The 26,299-nt window shown below is 39.0% G+C and overlaps 3 protein-coding genes across 4 annotated transcripts; 2 read left to right on the top strand and 1 right to left on the bottom strand.

The window, feature by feature from the left end:
* The first annotated feature begins 3,830 nt into the window (after nucleotides 1–3,830).
* On the top strand, nucleotides 3,831–16,703 carry LOC137936715 (GBF-interacting protein 1-like). Of its 2 annotated transcripts, none has more exons than XM_068781560.1 (10): nucleotides 3,831–4,098; nucleotides 4,981–5,024; nucleotides 7,576–7,681; nucleotides 8,036–8,168; nucleotides 8,292–8,875; nucleotides 9,504–9,891; nucleotides 10,527–10,836; nucleotides 11,425–11,601; nucleotides 13,317–13,814; nucleotides 15,910–16,703. In XM_068781560.1, exons 1-10 carry the CDS (start codon nucleotides 3,939–3,941, stop codon nucleotides 16,198–16,200), a joined length of 2,691 nt encoding a protein of 896 aa, XP_068637661.1. In that variant the 5' UTR covers nucleotides 3,831–3,938; the 3' UTR covers nucleotides 16,201–16,703. The 2 variants fall into 2 exon arrangements, with proteins under 2 accessions (XP_068637661.1, XP_068637660.1); XM_068781559.1 differs by having other exon boundaries at nucleotides 9,501–9,891.
* Nucleotides 16,704–17,718: 1,015 nt separating this feature from the next.
* LOC137936941 (nucleotide-sugar uncharacterized transporter 2) lies at nucleotides 17,719–19,859 on the bottom strand. Its single transcript, XM_068781917.1, has 5 exons — nucleotides 19,651–19,859; nucleotides 19,466–19,559; nucleotides 18,806–18,972; nucleotides 18,513–18,683; nucleotides 17,719–18,362 (listed from the first exon to the last, which is right to left on the bottom strand). The coding sequence occupies exons 1-5, from the start codon at nucleotides 19,854–19,856 to the stop codon at nucleotides 18,089–18,091; spliced, it is 912 nt and encodes a 303-aa protein (XP_068638018.1). The 5' UTR covers nucleotides 19,857–19,859; the 3' UTR covers nucleotides 17,719–18,088.
* A 3,030-nt stretch (nucleotides 19,860–22,889) lies between these two features.
* Nucleotides 22,890–25,848, top strand: LOC137937453 (ABC transporter G family member 26-like). The gene is made up of 9 exons (XM_068782513.1): nucleotides 22,890–23,078; nucleotides 23,172–23,452; nucleotides 23,561–23,716; nucleotides 23,820–24,006; nucleotides 24,093–24,371; nucleotides 24,482–24,766; nucleotides 24,850–25,134; nucleotides 25,211–25,318; nucleotides 25,453–25,848. The coding sequence occupies exons 1-9, from the start codon at nucleotides 22,890–22,892 to the stop codon at nucleotides 25,720–25,722; spliced, it is 2,040 nt and encodes a 679-aa protein (XP_068638614.1). The 3' UTR covers nucleotides 25,723–25,848.
* The last annotated feature ends 451 nt before the right edge of the window (nucleotides 25,849–26,299 follow it).

The following is a 26,299-nucleotide window of genomic DNA, read 5'->3' as shown; positions in this document are numbered from 1 at the left end:
AAAATTTCTATATAGTTTTCTACCCCATCTTGGTACGAAAATTTTACTTAAAAAATTATATTATTTTTAATAAAAAATTTCAATTAAAAAAATATTTAAAAAAATGATACACTAATAGTTTATAAAAACTTATTTCTATAAAAAAAAAAAAAAATTTTCCGAGAGGAAAAAGTTTTTTTTTGTTTACTTTATGATCTCGCCCGTGCGAGATCAACTTCGTGCGGGGGAGGGGGGAGATTATTTCTCCCCTGAACTTGGGTAAGGTTTTTCGCTGAGACGACGCGGAGGGAAGGAGGTTACGGCACCGGGGAGGACCTATCGTTGGGGATGACGGCTATGACGGAGGTGGCGGTGACAGAAACAGAGGCGACGGCGAGGAGAGGAAGAAATTGAACGGACGGCCACAGAGGCGGCCAGCGAACAACTGCGACGACGGTAGAGGCGGCCGGCGAACAACTGCGATGGCAGTAGAGGTGGCGACAACAACCGACGGGAGGGGCTCAGCAGTGACGAGGGGAGGAAAATTCCCCCCCCCCCCCCCCCCCCCATTCTCAATCCCGCTCCCCCGCTCCCGATCTGACTCACTTCAAGCCGGCTCGCGAGCTGACGAACCGAACCTGGCTTCGGTCGAACTCGGCTCGTTAAGGTAAACGAGCCGATTTAGGTGCTCGAGCTCAATAGATAATAAATCAAACCGAGCCGCTCGCGAGCCAGCTCGGTTGGAAGCCTCCCCTAAGATTACCCAATAGCTTAATATATATGAGTTAATTATAAATAAAATAAATGGGTAACATTGATAATCTAAAGTTGGAGTCGGGTCTTATTAGATCTAGGGGGGTTAGTCGACATAAATCATGAGATGAAGTTTATCTGGATTACTTAGGTCATTCAATGAAGCTGTCAGTGGTGCACTAGTGCCAACTTCATAAAAAATTCGTAGTTAATCGCCTCAAGAATCAGGAATCAGCCCAAATTTGTGATTCATCCACTTGAAGCCATTGTTCGGGACACATCTCTTCCTCCCCTTAATATTTTTTTTTCTGATCTAGCTCTCTTCTCCCTTCATCGCCTTCGCGTCTCCTCTTCCTGTCTCTCTGTCACACTCGCTCTCCCTCTCAACCTCCCTCTCCCTTCTCCCTCTTGCTCTTCTCTTTTCCCCTAAAAATCATCCCGATTTCACCCATTTCGGTTTCAGTTTTGAATTTCCCCATTTTGGCGTCAATTTATTAAATTCTACTTCGATTTCCCCTGGATTTTCCCATTTGGCTTCGATTTTCCCCAAATTTCAAAAGGTAACCCTAAACCCTATTTTTTTTAATTAATTTACTTTTGTATATAAGTATTCCGAGTTAACTCAGACCAAGTCAACCCGATCCGGGTCAACTTTGTGGGTCAGCTCATACATGATCCACTTGTATTCTGCCTCAATATAGGTGTCCAAGTTTTACATTCTTCCATGACTCGGCGCGACTCGGTATTTTTTCTATGGCTAGATTATTATTTTGAAGTATTAACAGATTATTCTTTGGTCAACATATGATAGTGGCATTGGATTTTTTTCATGGGTCATTTTTACAAGGATTATTTTGGTTTGTATTATATGGGCCCAAACCCATTTAGCTTTTGCTATTGTGTCTTTGGATGAGACATTATTATTGAAAAAAAGGTGGCCTCAGTATTTATGGACCCACTACCCCCATAAATTAAAATTTATTACTTGAAAGTCGTTGTCCTATGGTGGGACACGACGATGGAAAAAATTTTTATTACACTTCCAAACAGCATATAGACCCATTACCTACATTAATAGGAGTGACACTACCTACAAAAGATATGAGTGTGTCGAACATCCAACATGAGTTATATTGACTGGATTAAAAAACAATGTCATACGACTTGAAGTGATTTTACTCTCACTTTTTTATGCCAGTTGGCCCTCATAAATGAGAGCACCAACATGAGGGGGAGTGTTGGAAAATGTGTCACATTATACAAAAAAAAAATTATACATCATTGCAGCAAGCTGGGAGTTTATGTTGTTCTCTCACTCCCAGTTTGAGGGGGAGTATTGGAAGATAGGGCCCAAACCTATAAGACTAAGAAAAACCCACACATCCAAGAGATGTGGAAGATGGGCTAAAGGAGAAGACCCACAAGGCCATACAATGATGGCAGGATGGTAAATAAAAGGTTTTCCATAGAGATGCTATTGATGTAATTAGGTTAAAGTTTTAGGGTTAAAACCCTAAACCTTAAGTTCAGGGGTATTATTATAATACAATAGTTTCATTAATCTATAAATAGAGTTTAAGGGGAAGGGTTAGGACATCAGGTTCATGATCTATTTTTCCTCCAGTTTTCTCCCAATGGGTATTTTTCCATTTTTTTCCATGAGCTAAATCCACGGAGTCCTGAAAATCCATTGAAAGTACGCATGACATTTGCATTTGGTTGCGAGAATTTGCTTCAACTTTTCTTTAAAAATATTCAGATGTGATTAAAAACAAACTAGGTATTATGGAAGTACAAAGTGGTTGGACCGTAAAGACTGTGTGACCTTAGTACAATCAATAAGAGAAAAGAAAATTACAAGTGGTACAAGATTTTATCTCTAGTAACTCTTTTAATTTGATCTCCACTAGCAACTTCACAATGCAATTGTAGATGAATCAATTAATTTGAATACCTTTAATTTGGTCTATGCTTTGAAATTTGGATTAGTGTGGCAAATTTGAATTGTGATAGAGTGATGGTACGGTTGATTTGCTTCTTGTTACTTGTTGAAAAGAAAATATAGAAGAGTGTTATATGACTCTCACAATACCAAGTCTCACGAAGTCAAACTTCAATAGGGTAGAATCTTACAAGAGTTTAAAAAAATAACGTTCTTGTTTAGTTGGCTGATGTCAAAGTGGATTATGATTAGGTAAGACCAAGTCGGATTCCCACCCGACCACCGCTTCGTTAACCGGTCCGACAAATAAAAGGATTTTTCCGTCAGTCGGGGAGACGGTTTTATCTGGCCCATACTTTATAACATCGGGTCGACACGTACCACCGTGCCGGTCCCTGCGTGTCGCAGTTCAGGGGCACAGGTGGTACAACCGATGGAACCGAGGTCCATCCGTGTAACCACACCGCCTACATCGAACGGATTTCCAGTACTCCGAATACGATACACCTGCTCCCCCAACCGGCCACTCCTGTTACGCGGACGCCCGTCGCCCCGATCTGACCAGTGACAGCCGCATTCCTCCTCCGATATATCGTACCGTCTCCGTAGAGACGTTACGGCTTTTCCTCCGGAACTCCGTCGCGCAAAAGGAATCCTCCTTTGGTTGCCGCGTTCCAGAGAATGGAAATGGAAATGGTGTCGACACCTGGTTTCACGTTCTTTTGTGTTTTAATTACGATTTATATATATGTGAAAGAGATTATTTATCGTACATTTACTATAAAACCGCTTTTTTTACGGTTGATACAAATAATTCGTAAAAAATTATCTTTGTGGTTGATGATGTGTCGAAGAACCAATTTGGTTCGATTTTTGTTGCTACGGGGCCCACAGCGGATAACCAATTGCTTAGGGTTTAATATGGAAGGGCCAATGATCAAACATGGGCCCACTTATTGAATAGATTTAATGTTGATCAGTTAAGAGGGAGTGTGGGAGCATACTAGCCCTAGCATGGCGGGAGCCACAAAGATGTGTATGAAACGAGGAATTAAGGAAAAAGGAAGGGGCAAAAAGTAAAAAGGAACCCTACAGCTCTTTTCTTACACTTTTGAGGGGGCATTGTCTCAAGTCGTCCTCTTCTTCCTCAGCTCCTCTCTCTCTTCTCTCGGAAGAAATAAGTTCAAGTAACCCCCGAATCTCCCCTCCCTCTTTTCTCTTCTCCCTCGCTCGCTTAGTCTCTGCATCTCTCCCCTCTCCAAACATGAGCGGTGGTTCCAGGGTTCCAATCCCCAAGAATGTCCAGAAGACGATCCAAAACATCAAGGAGATCGCGGGGAACCATAGCGACGAGGAGGTATACGCAATGCTTAAAGAGTGTTCTATGGATCCCAACGAAACCGCTCAGAAGCTCCTCCTGCAAGGTGCCCTTTTCGATTCACCTGTTTTTTTCTTCCTTCCTTCCTTTGGGGTTTTTCATCATTGTCTCCAGCTTCGTCTGCGTGTTTTTTTTTTTTTAACCGCTTTGAGATCGGTTAGGGTTTAGGCTACCTCACTTTCAAGTATCCGTTTCTTACTGTGAGAGGAACGGGTTCATTTATGGTCCATGGTGAAATATGATTTCCTCGTGGTAAATCGTGAACCGATTTGGTAGTTTTCGCAGAATGTGCTTGCGGCTGTATTTACACCGTTTTCCGAGGTGTGGTCTCTAGTAATGAAGTCGGGTTTTTATGCTTTAACTGTAGATGGGGTTATCACGGGCTCTTGTTGGTCCAGCTATTTTGCGCTCACATGTAATTTTTCATCGATTCCCGTAGTAGGTCATCTCCTAAGTGAAGTATGAACTGCATCAAATTAGATCATTCAGTCGGTCAAGTTTTTGTTTTCGTCTTTCTTTAACTGGTCATGTTGTGGTCAGTAGCTCAGATAGAATCAGCGACATACAGATATGGATCTCGTTCTCATTCTCAATGGGTGAACTTTGTCAGTTTTATTTTCACGTTGGATCTGCTCAATACAAACTTGAAATATCCAATGTTGCTTAAGCATGTGACTCCGAAAAAGATATGGTTCTGTTGGTTTGTTTGTGTTAGCTCTTAGTAAGTATTATACTTTGGGACCCACCAACTGTTATGCTACTGCTGATGGGTTTTGCTGGTAGTTGTTCAAAATGTCTTATTGCGTTTGCTTCTCCTTGATTATTTTATTGCAGATTAGGAGAACATTCTCTAGTCAAAGCTGTGGTACCTAAATGTTTCACTATTTTTATGATGTATGAAAACGATAACAAGTGTATGTTCTTGCAGATACCTTTCATGAGGTCAAAAGGAAGCGTGACAGGAAGAAAGAGGTGAATCTTCTAGCATTTCCTTCATCTGTTTAGTCATGACATGATCATATATGCCAGTTTTTAGCTTCTATCTTACCTTCTCTCTCTCTCTCTCTCTCTCTCTCTCTCTCTCTGTGTCTTTATTGTTGAAGAACTATGTAGTTTTATATTTTCTTATCTGAGTAGTCACTGTATATATCACTCCCTTAGGAAAAGTAAATGGAGCTTTTATGTGAGAGAAGTTGAGAGATCTTCTATTTTTTTTGGGTCTTAGAAGCTGAAATTGAAGCTCTGGACTCTCAATGCTGTCAAAAGAGAAAATAATCGGCAAAGCATTGTTCATTACTCGTGTGAAATAAATCTTAAACAGTGTCAACGGGTCTCTTGTGCCTATTGATATGAGTTTCTTTATTTACTTTCTTCCACCAGTTGACTAAAAGAAACTACTTATTTGCAAAACATGTTTCCTTTATTAGGCTCACAGGGTTCTTCATTCTATCAAAAGCAGGTGCTTAAGTGACATTTTTTAACTAGTGTAAGAGTGCTTTATACAGTTTTAGTTGAATTGAACTAATTTAAGAGGCTCAGTGGATTGTTTTGCTTGATAAAGTTCTAGCTGAATTGAACTTTTGTGGATGGAATGGAACAAGCTTATGCTGTTTTTAAGACATATTGTGGACTTCTTGGTGCACATTGGTGATGACGAATTATTTTCTGGCCTTTGTTGAAAGTAATTTAATGAGGGTAATTAGGGATCTGGTCATGGTTCTCTGGTTTTGCTCTTGTGTGTGTGTAGATAAAATGAAATAGGGGAAGAATAGAATAATAAATTGCATAGCAAGGGGATACTTGATATAGATCATACATTGAAAATCGTTTTTAGTTTTTAGAAGTTTGACATTGTATTGTCTTGATTGTTTTAAAAAAAAAACGTTTCTATGACCTCGGCAATGCTTATGAAAAGTTTTAATAAGAAACTGGACCTTCTAAAGGACATGTCATGTTTTGGGATTTGTTGACATTTTTGACAGAGTCAATGCAGTATAAGAGTACTTATTTAAAAATTTTTAGGTGGTCTTCATCTCAAATTTGCTGCTTTTCTTTTTCAGCGCCCCACTGTTATTTTTAATCTGTCTACAGCACTCTATGATTTTGTCTGAGGTTCTTTTGTCTAATATGCTATATATTTCATGTTAACGATGATTAACTTCTTGTAGTGACAGTAAAAAGAATAATAGTTTCATATATTATTACATTGATCACATGTCTTATATATATATATATATATTTTTTTTTTTTTATGAATAGTGCGTATATTGATAAGAAAAAAGAAAAATTACAAACCTAGCTCCGGAGGGCCGACTCCACAACAAAGAGTTGGAGAGAAATGCCGGCCTTGGCTTGGGAGTCTGCCAGGTGATTAGCAGAGTGCGGAATGTGATTCAATTTACAGCTTAACGGGGAAAATAAATTACTTATTTCATTGATCATATCCCAATGACGCCTTGGGGGTTTGCTGTGGTTTGCACACCAATTGAGGACCACTTTTGAGTCGCCTTCAATATAAAGGGGACCAGAAAGGTGGCTAGAGAAGATTTTGAGCCTGTGCAAAAGACCCGAGAGTTTTGCTGTGGTAGAGTCTAAGTTGCCGAGGGGGCCTACATAAGAGAAGAAGAGGTCACTATTTTCATTGTGGATAACACCACCGAACCCTGCTGGACCCGGGCAGCCTAAAGCACTTCCATCAAAATTGAGCTTTGTGTCCCGGGAGGAGGGGGGGCCCATAGAGCCATTTTTGGGGGGCAAGAGGGCAGAGATAGCCTAGTGATAGTCTGCTAGTTCCCCCTGAAGTTTGAATCACTGAATTTTCTGAATTCTTTTTTAACTAGGAGCGAGAAAGAAACTTGGCTAGAGATTTGCTCAGTCAGAACCTCAGTAGGAGAGGTTTTGAATTTGAATTTCCTTCTATTACCTTCTTTCCAGAGAGCCTAGATTATATCTCTTATTCAACATAAAAAAAAGATTAATTTCGTTTAGGAATTGTATGTTTCTAACCTCATGTTAGAATGGTTGTCAGAGTCATGTAGCTCTGTAGTTGGTTTTAGAGAAATAGAAATTTATTAAGCATGGGGTATTAAACACCAAAAATGCCTGGAAATACCTTGCATCTGATGAGAAGTCATATCTGAGTTTACTAGACTAAAGATATAATGAAATTGCTTCTGTTGTCTGTCCATACGATAGTCATTACTGATACATAAAATATCATGAATACGATGTTTTTTTTGTTCTCTCTTCACTCTCCCCCTACCTTCCTGCATTTTGATGTTGGTTACATCAATAGACACCTGCTGATCCATGTGACATGAACATAATGATTTTTCTGACACCAGATGTGGTCATTGAGTCAGGTGCTCAATTGCTACTAGCAGGAGCATTTCTTCATGATCTTCATCTAATCATGATTTTATTTGCCTATGTGGTCTTTTATGATTCTCTATGGTTTTAACTGTCATTTTGCTTTTTATTCCTGCTTATTTTTCTAAAGAATGTGAACAACTTTTCCCATCAGAACGTGACCAACAGGGAGGCTACTGAATCTAGATGGAGACCAAGCACACAGGGGCGAGGGGGTAGGGGTGTCAGAGGGAGCTACTCTTCTCGCTTTGTTTCTCATGGTATTTTATGTTTCTTTACCATTTTATTTGATATTATTAGTAGCATTCTCTAGTTTTTTATGCATTACCTGCTATCTCAGACCTTTCTTTAGTCTTTTTAAATCTTATATGAGGTTCTTTTATCCAATACTTCAGATTATTTATAGTTTTTAAGTATCTCTGCTGATTAAATTTTACTAGCTGAAAAAACACTTTATCTTTTTCATTAACTACAGAGTAGCTCATTTACGCCCTGGGTGATTTATGTAGTTTTTGTTGGATTTAGTTACTTGTTAAATAACTATTTTCATTGCACTTCTGCACTCCTATGATGATACATTGACATAAAGAAATTTTATGATTTTTTCTGATCAGATGCTGGTGGTGGTGGCAAGAATTCTAATACTGGAAAGGATGAATCTGTCAACCAAGGCATGGATGCAGGTGCTATGACTACTACAGCTGTTTTTCAGGAGGTTGAAAATAAGGGATTGGGACGTACATCAAGGTACTTCTTGTTTTGAAAATCAGATACACCTCAGTTTGTGTTACATTATTGATTTGAATTAAGGAATATTTTTCCCCTCTTGACATGATATAGTGGGTATGAACTTACCCTGTCTCTTTACAGCATGCCACCTGGAATGACCAATGGTCCAACTAGCATGGTGAAAGAGGCAACTGTACATGGCCATGCTTCACAAGTTGTGATTCCTGAAGAAACTCTGTCTAATGATGTTAATAGATCAGGAAACCAACTACCATCTGCTGATACAAAAAGTAACACATCTGTAGTTGGTGGAGCTCCTAGGCAGGCTGCACCTAATGCAAACCAGTTTGTACCCACTGTGACACCCACATCTGTCTCTGGAGTCTATTCATCAGCTTCGGATCCTGTGCTTGTCCCATCACTAGACACACGCAACCTTGGTATAGTAGGAACCATTAAGCGTGAAGTAGGAAGTCAAAGGACATCTTCTGAACCAAATAAGGTTATACCTCATGGAATGCCTGAGTCAAGTTTGTCATCTTCATTCATAAGTGAAAAGGTCTCTTCAGAGGTCAGGAATCCCTTTATGCAGGGGAAGATACATGGTAAATCTAGCTCTGATGTGTCTCAACTTGTGTCTGCGTCTTCTCATAGCGGTTCTGCCTCCAGTCGCCCTTCATCTAATTACGGCAGCCGCTCACAGCAAGTTATTGGTCCCCAGAAAGGTAATGTGATTGGTTTTATTTATTCATTCTTTTTTAATAACTTATGACAAACTCAGCAGTAAAATTATTCAGCATAGGGTAGAGAGAAAATTAGTTCTTGCACGGTTTTCATGGAAGTCATAGCCATTTTGTTATCTTGATTCCTAATATGCTCTTCTGATTTTTGTGGTTACTTCATTAAGCATGCTATGAGATGTAGAGAGCTAATTTCTACCTATACTTTCTTGTGATCTAAAACATTTTTCCCTCTTCTTTCTCTCTTATTAGAAGAGATGAAGGTACATGTGGGGGTCCTTTGGGGCAAATGTGACAATAACTAAAAAACTAAAAAAGACAAAGAAAAATACTAAAGGATCTTTTCTTTTTCTTGAATGGAAAATAGAAACAATCTTGGAAATTCATTGATGCTAATTGATCGGATAAGTTGTTACATCTGGTCTACTTGAATGATTAAGTCCCTTTGCCATGCGCATTTTCTTGTTGGACTGTGATTGTAAACCTGTAATGAATAACAAGGGCATGTTAAAATTCAATTGTGTTTACCAATTGCACTGACTTGGCAAATCAAAATACAATCTGTTAAACTTGGCTCAAATATTTTTTCCTTCTGTTTTCCCTCTTTTAGCAGTGGGTCCTAGTAAAGAGTGGAAACCTAAATCAACAAGCTCAAATGTTACTCAGCCCTCTGGGACCATTGATGCATCAGAGACTACAACAGCCTCAGTTGAAGACAACTCAAGATCAATTCCAGCATCAAGTGCTGTTGCTTCTGAAGAATCAACTTTAAAGTTACAGAAGAAGCTGGAAGACTTGAATCTCTCAGATACACATGTTATAATTCCAAACCATCTTCAAGTCCCTGAAGCAGAAAGAACTGGGTTGAGTTTTGGAAGTTTTGATGCCAGCTTTGGTGTGAGAACAAGTTTTACTAATGGTCATGATAGTGATAAGAGCTCTACACCTCTATCAGAGTCATCTCAAGGGATTGAAGAAACTGCTGAAGAGTCTTCATCAAGGTATGAACTGTTATAACCATATTGCGAGTGAATTGCCGTCATTAGTAACATTTCAGGTGTTGAAAATTTCTGGCTATTCTTTATTACTTTCTTGTGATGATTTACCCTTAAGTTTCAGGAGAATGAAAGCTTTTCTTTTCTATGTAATAACTTTAATAATAGTTACTCCCATTACATAAATGAAAAAAAAAGGGAGACTCGGGGCTTTACTTCAATGGGTTAAACTATAAGTGCAGCAGTTCTCTGGTCCACTCATAGTGGAGCAGAAGCCCCCCTCTGTAGGCTAAGGCATGTACATTATGAGATTGCAGAAGTTTGCTTTCCCTTGTGCATCTCGTGAAAGCATGTAGATCAGCAAATGACATTTCCGGCTTTCCTAGCAGAGGAGGTCTCTTCCCTGCATCTTGTGTTGGGAAATGCCATTACTCATTATTGTATCCTGTCTTCCATTTGATGTTCAGGGTTGAACCTTCTCTCAAGCTGTAACTATACTAATTCAGTGATTATAAATCCTATCACCATTTTAAAAAAGCATATAAAAGTGCAATGATTTCCATTTTCAGTCACATTGTCAGGGTATATATATGTCATTCATTTGTTGATTTTTATTTTTTATTTTTTATTTTTTTATGCAGCAATCAAAATGCATCGCCAGCAGTTGAGGAAGGAGAATATCCAAATCATCCTCAGTCATCCACTCATATGCAAGAGAATCTTTTGCATAGTGAGCCTGATGCTTCATCTGCTATTTCTCCTGGGCCTGAGTATGATCCAACAAAACCTGAAACAGCTTTGCCACCTGGTGGGCCCCATTACTCAGTTGTCCATACTGCACCAAACTACTCTACTTTTGGGTTAGTGCCACCTATGCTAGGCAATCAATTTTCACCCTTTGAAAGCTCTGAACCTCAGGCACGTGATGCTACTCGCATTCCAAGTTTTGTGGTAAGCTGTCTGTCCTGAGACTCCTTGTTAACCAGTTAACCGAATTCCCTTTTTGTGGTGTTAGATTTTCTCTATATTTTGCTTGAGTTTTAAAAAAAAATCATTTGTTCGTTTTCCCTAGGTTTTACTGTGATGATACCTTTACAACATTATGGTGTAACTGAAAGACTTCAGTAGTTTGTCTGAAGCTTTTATAACATTTCTGAAAGAAATTATATGTGATTGTGCTCTTGTATATAATTTTTTATGATCTTATTATTTAGGATATTCATTTTCAAAAGAATTGTTACTTTCTCTAGATACTCTAGGTTGGTATGGTTTTTGGAGAGCTGGAAATTTTCATGGTAGCTTTCTCCTCTGTAACTAATGCCAAGTTAGACTTCCTTCTCTGTTTCCTGTTCTTCATTAGCATTTGAATGTTAGCCTTATCCCTTAGCCATGCAAAACATCCTTCTCCTTGCTTCTCATGAAAGCTAAAATATGCTTTGGGCAAATTGACTGCCGCTGTGTAATAATTTTTCTGAGACTGCAGTTTTAGCTTTTTGTTTGTGTTAGCAAAGTTTAACTTTTTATTGTTCTGATGTTTAGGTCCAACAACCCTTTGATCCTTCTACGAACTATTACACTCAATTTTACCGACCTGGTGCTGATGGTGATGGTCGCTTCTCCCCTTTTCTTGCTGCACCTGGTCCAGCAGCTCCTGCTAAGTACAATGGGAACGTTGCTGTATTATCCACTCAGACTGCCCAATCCCCTCAGCAGGAGGTTTGTTACTTTCTTCCTATCGTTCTTGTCTACATGCTTCTTCTTTTTTAATTATTTCTTTCAAGTTTATTGTATCACAGTACATGTCAGGTATTGGTCTTACTTGCTGCGAATGTATTTCTTCGTAAATTGGTCAAATCTTTTGGTTGATAGATTGCAATCAAAAAAATTCTAAGAGGCATTGATCCCTTTTCTTCCTATTTTTTATTATAGAATGGCAAAACTTGAAAGCCTTTGATGCTTTTAATTTGGATCTTCTGATCCCATAACTACTTTTGGGAAGGATCAGCTGATCCTGTGGGACACTCGACATTCTGCCTGCTAATCAGATAATTGGCATTGGTGTGTTTCACCTTTTAGGTTTAGCAAGATTTGTATATCTAGTTCCTTTATTTGAATGGGGAGCTTTTTGGGACCATTGAATTATACTATTTCACTCTGAGCACCGTTCCTTATGATGATCCAAGTTGTCCATAATATATCATTGCAGCCGTTATGAGCTTCAGTATTGGTCTTTCAGCCAATACACTCCAGATTGACTTCCTAAGAAAATGATATATATTGGTGATAAAGGTGAATCATGTTTTATTAAATATATAATTACTCTCTAAACTTGTGAAGGTCCATTTGTTTTAGCTTTTGTACAGTTGTTGAGGCTGTGTGTGTCTGTTTCTTTTTAAAGTGTCTACTTCATTATGTTATCTACTAATCATTTCCTAGTTATATCATGGGAGGAGAATTGAGTATTTATTCTGCTTCTTTGCACTAATTGGCACCCAATTGGGTCCTCTATGATGATGAGGGTGGCTTCCATCTCGTTCTTTAAAACCCAATCGCAGCTGACTGTACAATTTATTGCAACGGATGAACTCAAATACATCTTATTCTGTGAATCTACTCTATTAAAGTTGGTTTAGCTCCATTCTAAAATGACTATTTGAAGTCAAGGAAGTCTCTTCTGAACTAATGATCGCTACATTTTTCCAAATCCCACTAATACTTCTACTCACATTCAAGCCTAAACAAATAAACTACAGGAGATTGGATAACATAAATGGGGTGCAAACTATGTCCAACAAAACGGACACCCTGCAATGATACAATATAAAAGCAGTGTCTGCATCCATTCTTAAACGATTGGCTGAAGGTAAGTTACTTTTTTCTGAATGAATAACTTTTTAGTATTTTCTAAACCTAAACTAATGTAGAATTATTTCTACTAACACGCCGCTGAGGGAGTGAGTTGAATCTTGTACAACACTACCTATATCTAACTAGCTGACTGGAGGTTCTAGACCGTCAAAGAGTTAATTACACCGTCTCCCCATGGTTTTGTACTTCAGACATGATTGAAGACTTGTTAGATTTTATTTATTTTTGTCTTGCTACTTGGTTGGAAATTGAAAATCAGTAAGAAAAAAAAAACAGTGCAAAACACTACAGTTTGATATTCTAGCAACAGTCATCATTCAAAAAAATATTCTAACAACAGTGCAGAAACTATTTCAAAAACAACACTGCTGAAAACAAAAAAACAGAAACTATTTCAAAAAAGTCTTGTGAAGAATGATATGTGATGCAGGTGTTTGTACACTTTTAATGTTATACATTTCTGAAAAAAGGATGTGTCTGCTGTTCTTTTAATGTGGTTTTTTTTTTTTTCTGGTTGTTTTGAGCCTCAAGATTTATTTATTTTTTTCTTAATATGATTTCAGACTGGAAGCTCCCTGGTTCTTTCAACCGCTGGTCCGACTCCTTTAGCCAACCAAGCAGGAGTTATGCAGAGCTCGATAGCTGTGACCCAGCAGCCTGTGCCCGTTTTTCGGCAGCCAGCTGGTGTACATATATCTCATTATCCTCCAAACTACATTCCATACAGTCAGTACTTCTCACCATTCTATGTCCCTCCCCCAGCCATTCACCATTTCTTAAGCAATACGGCTTTTCCTCAGCAACCTCCAACAGGTGGCATATATCCTGCTGCTGCTACTGGAGCCACTACTGCAGTCAAATACTCTCTATCCCAATATAAGCCTGGAACTAATACTGGCAATTCCACTCATATTGGAATGCCAGCTGGCTATGGGCCTTATACTTCTGCTCCCAGTGGCTACAGTCCCAGTTCAGCTGTGAGCTCAGGGAACTCAGCTGGTAGTGAGGATCTCTCGGCTTCTCAATACAAGGAAAATAATGTTTACATGACAGGGCAGCAGGTTTCTCTCTCTCTCTCTCTCTCTCTCTTCCACCTTGTACAAAATTTTTGCTCGCTGACATACTCATACAATGCAGTTTTCTTCCTTACAAATATTTATACTTTGAGATGATTTGATGAAACTTAAAGCTTCATTTTGACTAGGCAACTTAGTGTTGTCTTTTAGTCCTATTTTATACCCTTGGATGGTTAGCAGTGTGCCTCTGCCTTGCAGAAAATTTTCTCTCACACTCTCAATATTTGCTCTTTCTTTACAAACATGTCTACGTGAACCTGATTTGATGAGCCTGTTATCTTAATCTTAGCGAGTTAACTTAGTGTTTATTTTTTAGGGTCATTCCCATTCTATTGTGATTAGTTTGTAAATTGATTCTCTTCATTATAAAAAAAAAGTAGATTGACCATGTACCAAATTCATGTTCATTATATATTGTTTGTCATCTGCTTGGTATACATGATCTTTGAGCTGTTGAATTTTCAGTGCGTATGATCAAAGAGGTGTCAGCTACTGATTGGCATGTCTTTTTGGGTCCTTTGTTTGTCTGGCGCCCCATTTGGCTACTGTGATGGGGCAGATAGGCCTCAGATGCCTTCATTGTATATTTTAGTAATGGGAGCTTGGGCAAATTAAATATGATGTGTGTGTAGGGAAAAAAGGGTATTGACCAGTCCATGGAAGCTTAGGTGCATCCAATTTTCAATTTAACCATCAAATTTGAATTGAGTGACTTAAAAATTTGTTAAGGAATAGTCCCACATGGATTAGTGAGTACAAAGATCTTGAGTTTATTAGTTGGTAAAGGGGTTTCCTAAGTTGATTAGTCATTTTGGGATAGGTCTTGGACCCAACTTTAATGGGTATCAGAACGGGTACTCATATGTGGGCCTGCACCTAACTATCTACTTGTAGAGCCACAAAAGACGGCCTACACCTAAACTGCTTACTCCTAAATTATCCACTTGTAGAGCCACAAAAGATGGTTTACACGTGAGGGGGAGTGTTAATGAATAGTCCCAAATGGATTAGTGAATACAAAGATCTTAAGTTTATTAGTTGGGAAATTGGTTTCCAAACTTGACTAGTCATTTTGGGATAGGCTTTGGACCCAACTTTACAAAATTGATTTATTCTTTTTCTACATTTATCTATTATCGTATGTATTTATTCCCACATGGATTAGTGAATACAAAGTTCTTAAGTTTATTAGTTGGGAAATTGGTTTCCAAACTTGACTAGTCATTTTGGGATAGGCTTTGGACCCAACTTTACAAAATTGATTTATTCTTTTTCTACATTTATCTATTATCGTATGTATTTATTCCCACATGGATTAGTGAATACAAAGATCTTAAGTTTATTAGTTGGGAAATTGGTTTCCAAACTTGACTAGTTATTTTGGGATAGGCTTTGGACCCAACTTTACAAAATTGATTTATTCTTTTTCTACATTTATCTATTATCGTATGTATTTATTTGAGATTTTTCCTTATTTTATTAATTTTAATAATAAAATGAAGATAATAATATTGTTGCAATTATAATGAAATAAATGACATTTTTTAAAAAACCCTTTTCTACGGAAGAGAAAGTTCGGTGCAACTAATGTTGGCTCGAGCCTCCTTTTCTATACGTTTATCTCAGCCAAAAGATGCTGCTATATGCCAAGTGTTTTTTTCCTTCACTTTGCATGTCACCTGACTCTTATATTGTGGCGGCTGTTCACATTGAATAGTAAACCTGTAAATGTGACTTTTTTGTAAGATTAAGAGGTTTCCTTTCTTATAGATGCAGAGGGGATGCTCTGATCATTTATGAATCACTTGTGGACATCATTAAATTGCATTCGGAATCCTTTCATTTAAAAACCTTATCAATCTCTGCAGTTGCTTTCCCTTATGCTGTGTACCACTTTTTTTATGAGGAAAAAATCTTAGTCATTGACATATGAATCATCTGTAGAGACCGTTGAAATGCATTCTGTATGTACTGGTCTGGAATCCATATTCATCTGCTGTTGCTTTCTCTGTTGGTGTAAACCATTTTCTGGTGTTGATTGAGATCTCACTTTATTGGTTATATACCCAAATATTTGCAGAGTGAAGGTTCGGCTATGTGGATTCCAGCACCAGGTCGAGATATTCCAGGTCTTCAGGCCAGTTCTTTCTATAACTTGCCTCCTCAGGGCCAGCACGTGACCTTCGCACCCACTCAAGCTGGACATGGGGCCTTCGCTGGAATTTATCACCCTGCTCAAACAGTTGCAGCTGCCCACCCATTGCTTCAACAGTCGCAGACTATGGCAGGAGCTGTTGAAATGGTGGGCCCGCCGGCTGGTGTTTATCAGCAACCACAACGATCACAAATTAATTGGGCACATAACTACTGAATGCAGTACATTTGGATAGACAAAAAAAAAAAAAAAAAACGAGAAGAGAAACACATGGATCTCGGGATTTTTGACGGTGAGCAATCAATTGGCAGAGGGAACATACAGCAACAGTTTGATCCAAGATTGTAAATACATATAAGCTGGCCTGGAATGGCATCGAGTTCCGAAACTCAGATTGCTTTGAAAGGGTTGAAAAGGTGAAGTCCATCTATAATGACTAATCTTGACCTTTTTAAGTTAAGTGGAAGAGAAATATGCAGGCCTTGGTGATGTTGGTGCTGCTGCTGGTTTTTTTTTTTCTTTTTTTTTCTTTCTTTCCTTTCTCGTTCTTCTTAGTTTTTGAATTTACTGTGGGTGATGAATAGTTTGTTGTTTCTTTGTTTTCATTTTCCTCGATGTCTTTTAGGACTTTTTAAGGTAAGATACAAGTTGGTGGATTTTCATTCTTTTCCACCAATCTTACCTGTAAATTAAATTTTGATAGTAAAAAATGTATTACATTGTTGTAATTGGTATAAAAGAAATAGAATTCCATTTATTGCTTTTGTTAAATAGTAGAGGTTCCAGATCATGGGATGCGAGTGCAAAACCATTTTTATGATTTTTGTAAATGCTGCCCAATCTCCTACTCATACTGAGAAGGTTTCACAAATTCTGTTAGTGATATCCATGGCCGGTTTGTTAGAGGGAAACTGAGTTAAATTCCCTTGGGCAAGATTTGATTTAATAATGCAGGTGTGTTGGTTTTGATGAATAATGTCTGCAGTAATAGACGGGAACATGTCTAAGTGCAACCCTGATATTATTTACGAACAGCAAGGCAACAAAACCTTGGGAACACAGACTGATCGGAGTTTCAGAGATAAAATATTGAACCTTGTTTGCATCGACTTTGAATTTTGAGAGCTATAAAACAGGGGAACCCAATTTGCTCTTTTCCAACTACCACCTCCCGTTTAGCTTTTCCCGGTATGCTGAAGAGGCTCCTCGGCGGCCCAACACTCGATGCCTTTTTGCGCCACGTTTCGCACGTGAAAAGCACTCGGCCGAAGCCGCCGGAAAGCCCCCCGTCGGTGATCAAGATCGTCCATGCCGGCGGCATAGTGGAGCAATACTACATGGCGGTCCCGGCTGCCAGGGTCATGGAGAAGTACCCGTCTTTCATCCTTGCCAGACCGGGGATTTTCCGCCAGCCCTGGCAATCAGTAGTGCGTCCGGAGGAGATACTAGTTCCCGGGCAAAAGTTTTACGTGATCCCATGCCGGACGGTGCGGAAGCTCCGCCGGAGGATCCGGCTGCGCAGCGGCGAATTATCGAGCAGGAGTTTCAGTGGGCAATACAGGGATGTCTTTGGCGAAGCAATAACGGTAAATGGACCAGAACGGTTGGGAAATATTCAAGTACCAAAAAGAAGACATGATTCTGCAGATCGCTCTAGCTGGAGCTCCGCCGGGGTAAAGGCAGCCCGGCCTCTCGGGAAGGAACACGGTTCAGAGGTTGATAGAAAACCCGTAACCTCCAGTCTTCCGAGAAGGACTGCAAAGAAGACGGTCACCTGGGAGCCTACGTTACCGGTGATCGGCGAGTCTTAGAATCTCTGCCGACCTGACCTGATATCACCTCATCTGCTACTGTTACTGATTTATGATCTAATACAATAAACAAAAAAGAAAAATTGGCGGCCTTTGTGAGAGATGTATTGCCCACAATAAGCAAACCATTCGTTCCGATTAACTGGGAAATCAATTACTCCAGTCTACAGCCTACAAGGTTAAACAGGAAAAGCAGTAGGTGAATTTTCTTTCCTCAAGTGTGTTTTGGAAAACTTAAGAAAATGGTGGGAAGCCACTTCAAGCTCTTTTTTACATTCCTTTCGGCTCACCAGTTAAACGGAATCTTGAGTCTTCAGTGCTTCAGTCGGGTCTTCACCCTCCAATTCTGTTTTGAGGTTTGGAGGATACACAGCCTGCTTTATACTGGCACTGTCCTTTGACTCTCGCAAGCTTAAAGAGGTGTAGATTGACATTCCGCATAAAGAAGCAAAGGCTCCAAATATGCTCAAGATTCCTGGGTCAGAGTTAAAAATTATATAACCCCCAAGCATGATCACGATTGTTTTGAATTGACCTAAGACCACATGAGAGATGGCCGAAGTTGCCCTGCATGAGAACAAGAATGATAGGGCATCACCTACCTACTTGAATTCAAGATAGAAAATGAGCACTGAAACACTCGATAAATGTAATCAAATTACCAAGTCTAAATCAGACTTGGCCAACCTGGGAATTATGGAAGAACTGAAGCCTCACCCAAGTGCTAATGCACCAGATAGTTGCAGGAGAAAACCAAGAACGGCAGATATAAGGATTGCAGATAAGTTATTGATGTCCCAAGGGAAAGACAAGACACCAGGTGGATCCAACCATGGCATTAGAGCAAGCAAGAAGAGGATGGTCACAGGGGTAGTCTTCCACATTAACCTGCTTGTATAAATAGCCATAAATTCAAGTACATATTCATATAAGAGTAAGGAAACAGCAATAAGAAGCCTTAAATCTTTCCTTTTTTGCTTTTCAAATCAGACTCAAATTGGGATTCTTACGCTAAAGCAGTCCAATTGCCTCTTTGTTGTAGATTAGACCAAAGAATTTTATTTATAGCACTGGGTATTACCCATGCAATTGCTATACAAGCACCAAAGAGATTAAACTCCAGATCTGTAACAGTTGCCACAGCCACTCCTAATGATACAATAACCAGGGCCAATACCTGCATATAGAATTCAATTACTTACATGGTCCTCTAAATGGGAGGGCATACATGTTATGGTTTGTGCAGTCTCAAAGGAGACCAAGAAAGGAACTTCTGTTAGTGATTTTTTCCAATTTGTGTAGTTAGAAAAGCTTAAGGTAAGTTAAAAAATTGCTTTATTGGTTGTGATGAGATTCTGAACTTGAGAGACCAGAACATCATTCATTCCATTGTCAGAATGTCTACTCATTTGCACAACAACCCAGCCCCAATGCTTCTTGCCTCTTGGAGAATCCAGTACGGAACAAGGTCACACTGTTGTGTAATGCAATGCAGGCTTCCACTAGAACAATAATGTGGATTGCCAAGGCCAGAGGTCAATCACAGTTACCTGCAAAGTGCAGCAAGCAGGCATTCTCCAATAGAATGTTTCCATGACTAACATATTCCTTCCTACTTATTTAAATTGGCGGAAGTATCAGGAATTAATAAGAGACATCTCCGGACGCACCTTGTGAAGAGAAACTCTTTTGTTAGATATTATGAATTCCACAAGGACTATAGTTGGAGTAACAGCAACTTTAGCCATCTGATAGAACCCTACACTACAGAAAAGGAAACAGGAAACCATAAGGAAACACAAGCTTCTATATCTAAATGATAATTCGCATGTCCAATTCAAAGCACAAACTTCACCTGTTATGCTTCAAGCTAACATTAGCCAAGCCTGTGGAGAGGGACATGACAGCTCCCAAAGCAAATAGAGACGAAAAAGGTGTGGTTTTGAAAGGAGGAGACAAAGGAAGCAGAGAAAATGTCTTGAATATGGCAAGGATTAACCAAGCCAAGGCATAATGAATTAATGTCAGGAATATTGGGAAATTAAATCCAACCTTTCCCATCACCTGCAGGCACCAAAAATGTGACAAACACTACAAGATGAGTTCATATTGCATAAGTTCAAAACCAAAAAACCAACCAAAAACTAAGAGTTACAGGGTCAAGAGAGCTGACCAGTTTGTTACCCATAATTATTCCAACAGCAACTAAAAAGTTGAAGGTTAATGCTACCATAGGCCCACAATACCGTTGTTGTTGACGCTTTGCTCCTTCTAAAGTGCAGAGCTCATTGTACAAAGACCCACGAAGTTCATCCAAAGCCCGACCTTTTCATTTAGGTGCAAATAAAAAATTTACCATTGAAGCCACACATAAGAATGAAAAGTGCTAACTTTCTTTTTCTTTTCTTCTAATAAAAAAATATCATCAGAATTCTTCCTTAAGTTTCATTTTTATTTTTAATTTACAAATGACAACTATAGTTACTATATTTGCTGCCAATGGATCAACCAAATTGGATATCACATTTCAAAATGAGTGTTCAGTACGGCTTTGAGTTCAATCCACCTCATTAAAATGCATATATAAAGGTACAGGTTCTTGTTTTTAGCTCATGTATAGATAATTATAGGATTTAGATTTTGATTAATAAAATTACAAAGCCATTAAATACGTTAATTGAGTAATCACTAAGGCTGCATCCACCATTAACTAAAGTGGGGTAACAACTAAATTTTAAATAAAAATACTTTTTATTATCAAAACAATTCTTATCATGACTAGTATATCTGCAATAGTACTATCTATCTATTTTTGTCTAAAAACCATTGATAAATGCAAGAACATTGCAATAACATACTACAATTGTACATTTCAAAAAAACAAACTTCAATTGTTGCTACTAGAATGACAATCTAATATATAGCTTCTGTTAGAACCTTAATGAACCCTCAAATCAATAAAGGAAAAACAAGGAAATGCATGAAGGAACCTGCATCAGTAAAAGCCATTGTGGAAATGAGATAAACCCCATAACAATTACAAAATGTTGCAAATCACGTAGTTGGGTAATCACAGTCAAAATAATATCAAGTCAAAGTAATTGCTACACATTTCACAAGTACAATCACAAAAGTGGAGATAGAAAAACAATGTCCAAGATGATTCATTCGGACTGAGAGCACAAAATAGCCACTGAACTGTTTGGCTGAAGAAAATACTGAAAGGGCAGCATTGAGGACAGAACCCCCATTATTGAACCTCTTGTCCCAACCACATTTGGTTATATGAATCATTTTCCCTGTTTGAGTTTGTCAGTTTACTAGATCCATGATGAGCTTGTTTTCTCCTATTCTTTCCTCACCATTTCTGTTCATATAGTTTCTGGCCAACATTTTCCCATCACCCCAATGGACAAAGACAAAGAAGTTAAGACTATTGCAGAACCTCTAAAATAAACCAATCAGTTTAGAAAAAAAAATGTTGGAGCAAAACGATTATAAGGGAGAGAAATAACTTCCACAATAACTACAATGCAACAACTAGTGGAACAGATATCCACTTATTTGAACGAAAACTTATGTTTTTCTTATGGTAGAGAACAAATAAATTACTCAAAACAAACAAAATCTAGAATATCTCCAATCCCTAATACTAATGTTTACATCGTGTCAATGAGCCTGAATCACAAAAAACATATCAGAAGGATTTTTATGGAAGAATACATGTAAAAAGATGGATAGGCAATAAAAATTGCAAGATGATAACAAAGAATAGGGAAACGTAGGATGCTATAGCAGCTAATCTTCTGTTTGATTTGGTACAACGCTCAATAGCACCATTCAAGTCAACCGCAAGGAATACAGAATCCATGGAAGAAGTTAACAGAACTTGAAAAATTATCAGGGAAGGTATACGAAAAGCAAAATAAAGTAACAACAACAATTCGAGAGAATATAAACCTGAACCATTTAGTTTTGTAATCCGCACGAAATAGAGACGACATAACAATGGAAAGTGCGATTTAAAGAAAACGCAAGGAATGGATAAAAGAACAATGTAATAATGGTGAATAAAAAAGATAACGTAAAATTACACAAACACATGTTCGGAACGAATCCACCTTCATATACAAAAATGAAACATTTCCACTAGTCCACCATTAAAAGGAGACAAATTTATACCTGCTTCTCCCGCATCACTATCTTTTCGTTTGATAAACTTCCTTCCTTTTCTTCCAAAGACGAAGTAAAAAGTATCCATCGCGATAGACGGAATTCAGAGGAAGTTCAACTGGAGAAGTACGAAAGAAGTGCGAAAGGCATCAGCTTGAGAGCAGGAAAAGATATAAAGCGAGACGATATGGAACAAACTCATGAGAATGGAAAAAAATGGAGAGAATGCCCAAAGGATCGTCGTTTCTTTATGATTGTTTTTTGTTCGTTACTGAAACCAATATGAAAGACGCGTAAGAGTCCTCGCTTGTAACGTTATTTATTTGATAGATGACGACGTACGACGAAGTTCGTCGAGAGCATGGTTTTAAAACTGAACCGGATATAGATTGAGCACCAAACGAGCCGCATCGGTCAACAGGCCCAACCCACGGTCGGGTGATTGCCAATAGGGGTGGCATTGAATCCAACCAAACTTGTACCTTTATATGATCTGAATATAAAGGAATAAGAAGGAATGAATGACCTGAATCCAGTATAATCTGCAAAGCCCGGTCAATCTTGCTGCTCCCTGAACATTTGTTGTTCAACGCAGGCCGAAGCTGAGCAGTCACCTACAGAGATGTTCCGTTCTTCTGCTTTCACTAGTATTAACTCCTCTGGTTGGAAGCTTCAAAGGTGTGCAAGAACCAAGAACAAACTCCCAATTTCATATCCCCTGCAACAAGATGTTCGATGTTGGCACACGGCTCGTGACCCACCAAGAACGTCTTCCCAGCGAGCAAATAAGAAATATCTTCGCAGGCATTTGGTTCATTGTAGTTGAGTTTTAAACTCCTTATAGACCATGAACGAAGCCATGTCTCAGGGAAAAGAGTTGCTCTTTCTCTATTGTGGTAACTTCTTTCTCAGCTGACAAAAATGGAAACTGGACAGGAAGATGGGAGGGAGGAGGAGATGGCGTTAAGCTTCCCGGGGAGAAGTGGTTTTGGCAACAACTTAGAGCTCACGACTCCAGGTTGCGACATGCGACCCAGAAATACAGAGATTGATATAGAGAATGAGGACCTGAATGTGTACAGAGACGGCACTCTGCCAATATTTCTCAAGGTATAAAATCTCGTTCTTCTGGGACTTTTTGGATCAGAAATCTTGGTTCAAAGTTAGAAGACTCAAATATATTTTCTTTTCTTGTCTATGAAGTTTGAAGATGTGGAGTATAAGGTGCGGACAGGCCCTAAGAACCCTGTGAAGATCGTAATGAAAAAAGTAGCATCACAGTTGAGCAAAGAACAGGGGAGCTACAAGCAGATCCTCAAGGGCGTAACAGGGAGCGTCGGTCCCAGAGAGGTTCTTGCGTTAATGGGACCCTCTGGAAGTGGGAAAACAACGTTACTGAAAATCATTGGGGGTAGATTGCAGGACAATGTTGAAAGAAAGGTCACTTACAATGACATTCCTTACACTGCCGCCATGAAGAGAAGGTTGGTATCTTGGTTCCCTTCAGTTCACTGTCTCATTCTCGAATCAAAAATCCGCATAATCAAACGATTTTCAGCAGAGGCTCATTTCAACCAACGAATGTTGTACAGGATAGGGTTTGTTACCCAGGATGATATTCTCTTCCCACAGTTAACAGTAGAAGAAACTCTAATTTTTGCTGCATTTCTGAGACTTCCCCGCTGCATGAGCCGGCGACAGAAATACACCAGAGTGGAGACTATCCTGAAGGAATTGGGTCTCGAAAGGTTTTCATGTTATGAGGCTAAAATACTCATAGAGACATCTATAAACTTCTTATTCTTTACTACTCGACATTGTTAATGAAATGGTCTGTTACTCCGTCGTCAGATGCAGGCACACTAAAGTTGGAGGTGCGTTTGTTGTGAACGGTATCTCTGGTGGAGAACGAAAGAGAACCAGTATAGGTTATGAAATTCTGGTTGACCCTTCACTGCTATTGCTCGACGAACCCACTTCGGGATTGGACTCTACCGCTGCCAATCGCCTGCTTCTGATACTTCAAAGGATCGCCAAGGTATCTTTGCATTCTAGGCAATCCTAGTTGTGATCATTAGACGAATTCTGTTTGTGTTAATGATGGTTGTATTGGTTGGACCATAGTCTGGAAGAACAGTAATTACGACGATCCACCAACCATCAAGCAGAATGTTCCATATGTTTGATAAATTGTTACTCATATCGGAAGGTTGTCCACTTTATTATGGGAAAGCCAGAGAATCCTTGGAGTACTTCTCTCAGTTGAGGTTTGCACCAGAGTTAGCCATGAATCCCGCAGAGTTCCTGCTGGATTTGGCAGCAGGACAGGTGACTAACATAAGCGTCCCAGAGGAGCTGAAGGTCCCCAAAGCTGCAGAAGATTATGAAAAAGATGTGATAAAAGTGAGTAAATTCTCTCAAAGTATTTTTCTTCATTGTGCAGCTTCGTTTAGATTCTTTTTTATTCTCTTTCACTGGTTTGAATTTCTTTCATTCTCCCTGTTTGGGTTTAGTATCTGCAGGAGATGTACAAGGCTCACATTGAGCCTGACGAAAAAGAAGAGAATCATAGATCAAGTAAAGCGCCATCGCATCTTCAAATTGCTGTTCAAGTTAAAAAGGACTGGACAATATCTTGGTTGGACCAGTTCATGATTTTAGCAAAGAGAACATTCAAAGAGAGGTGTAGAGATTATCTTGACATGCTAAGAATAATGCAGACCCTAGGAGTTGCAGTCTTGTTGGGCCTGCTATGGTGGAAATCCGAAATAAAAACAGAAGCTCAACTCAGAGATCAGGTAGCATTCGGAACCTCAACATGTCAGTCCTGACATCCAGAAATCAATAAATGTAAAGCTCCCCTTTTTCCTTCTCACTGCAGGTTGGATTGATGTTCTATATATGCATCTTTTGGACATCGACGGCGTTCTTTGGAGCTGTTTATGTGTTCCCTTTCGAGTGCATCTACTTGATGAAGGAGAAGAAAGCAGACATGTATAGACTGAGTGCCTATTATTTGAGCAGCACGCTCTGTGACATGATCGCCCAAATCTCATATCCCACCGTGTTCATGACCATTCTGTATTTCATGGCTGACTTCAGAAGAACAATCCCCTGCTTCTTCCTCACTCTCTTAGCAGTATTACTCATTGTCATCACAACCCAGGTAAGTCAAACACCAGAGGGGGTTTATGATTCCTTACTTCACATTTGGAAGTAATTGAAAAATTCGTCTTGCTCAGGGAGCAGGCGAGCTGCTTGGAGCTGCAGTCATGAGTATCAAGAGAGCAGGGATGATAGCCTCAATGATACTTATGTTGGTCCTCTTAACAGGAGGATATTATGTTCAGGTATTCACTACCTACCTTTCTTCTCCACTTAAAAAAAGCTTCTTCAGCTGTTCTAAAGAAGAAACCCACGATATCCAGTAACAGAAGCCAAAACATGAATCCACCTTCTCTGAACTAGCTCGTTTCTTTTGCAGCACATACCGAGTTTCATGCAGTGGTTAAAGTACATATCCTTCATATACTACGGCTTCAGGCTGCTTCTGAAAGTTCAGTACTCCGGCGATGAGTTATACGAATGTGGAAGTGAAGGTGGCTGCCTGAGTTTGAAGACCTCCCCGACGCTTGACACAGTAGACTTTAATGGAGACTATAAAGAAGTCTGGGTTCTGTTAGCCATGGCTGTGGGATATCGAATCTGCGCTTATGCTTGCCTTCGCAACAGAAGTAGCGTCTCCAACTTTTGATCCATCTTTCTTATCATATCAGATCATGTGGAGAAACATTAACTGCTTCATAATTTTCGGAATGAAAGTGATAAGAAGATACACAAAAAAGAAACAAAAAGGAGAAATAAAGCTATTTTCTGTTGTTTGGAGCAAGAAAATCTTAGAGAGGAAAGAAAAAGATGGTCTCTCTCAGGCTCCCCTCATTTCTCTGAGTCTTTGCCTTAGACGTTGGCCTACCTCATAACGTCCTTGGGCATTGAACTAGAGAAAAGTTCCTTTTTGTTAGCTCCTCTCCCTCTGCTCTGCCAAGACCTTCCATGGCAATACGAGGTACGTCTGTGCGAGATAAAATAAATAAATTTCAAACTTAAAAGATTAATTAAAATTTAATTGATTCAATTTAAACTTAAAATATGAAGTATATATTAAGTGCCCATAGATGGATTTAGGTCCATATTGTTTTTGTCAATATATACAATATATTTTCCATCCGTTATTTTTTGTCATGTTGACAGAAAGTTTTGTATCATTCATGTAAATTTCAATTTTAGGAGGGGTTAGTCAACTTGACGCAAGAGATGAACTTCAGCAGTTC

Source organism: Aristolochia californica, unplaced genomic scaffold (genome assembly GCF_029961685.1).
Source record: "Aristolochia californica isolate CCGP_79_NKW_82.1479 unplaced genomic scaffold, dmAriCali1.0.hap1 SCAF_7, whole genome shotgun sequence".
In the NCBI taxonomy this organism is placed as follows: domain Eukaryota; kingdom Viridiplantae; phylum Streptophyta; class Magnoliopsida; order Piperales; family Aristolochiaceae; genus Aristolochia; species Aristolochia californica.
This window is presented reverse-complemented; position numbering and strand designations above follow the sequence as displayed.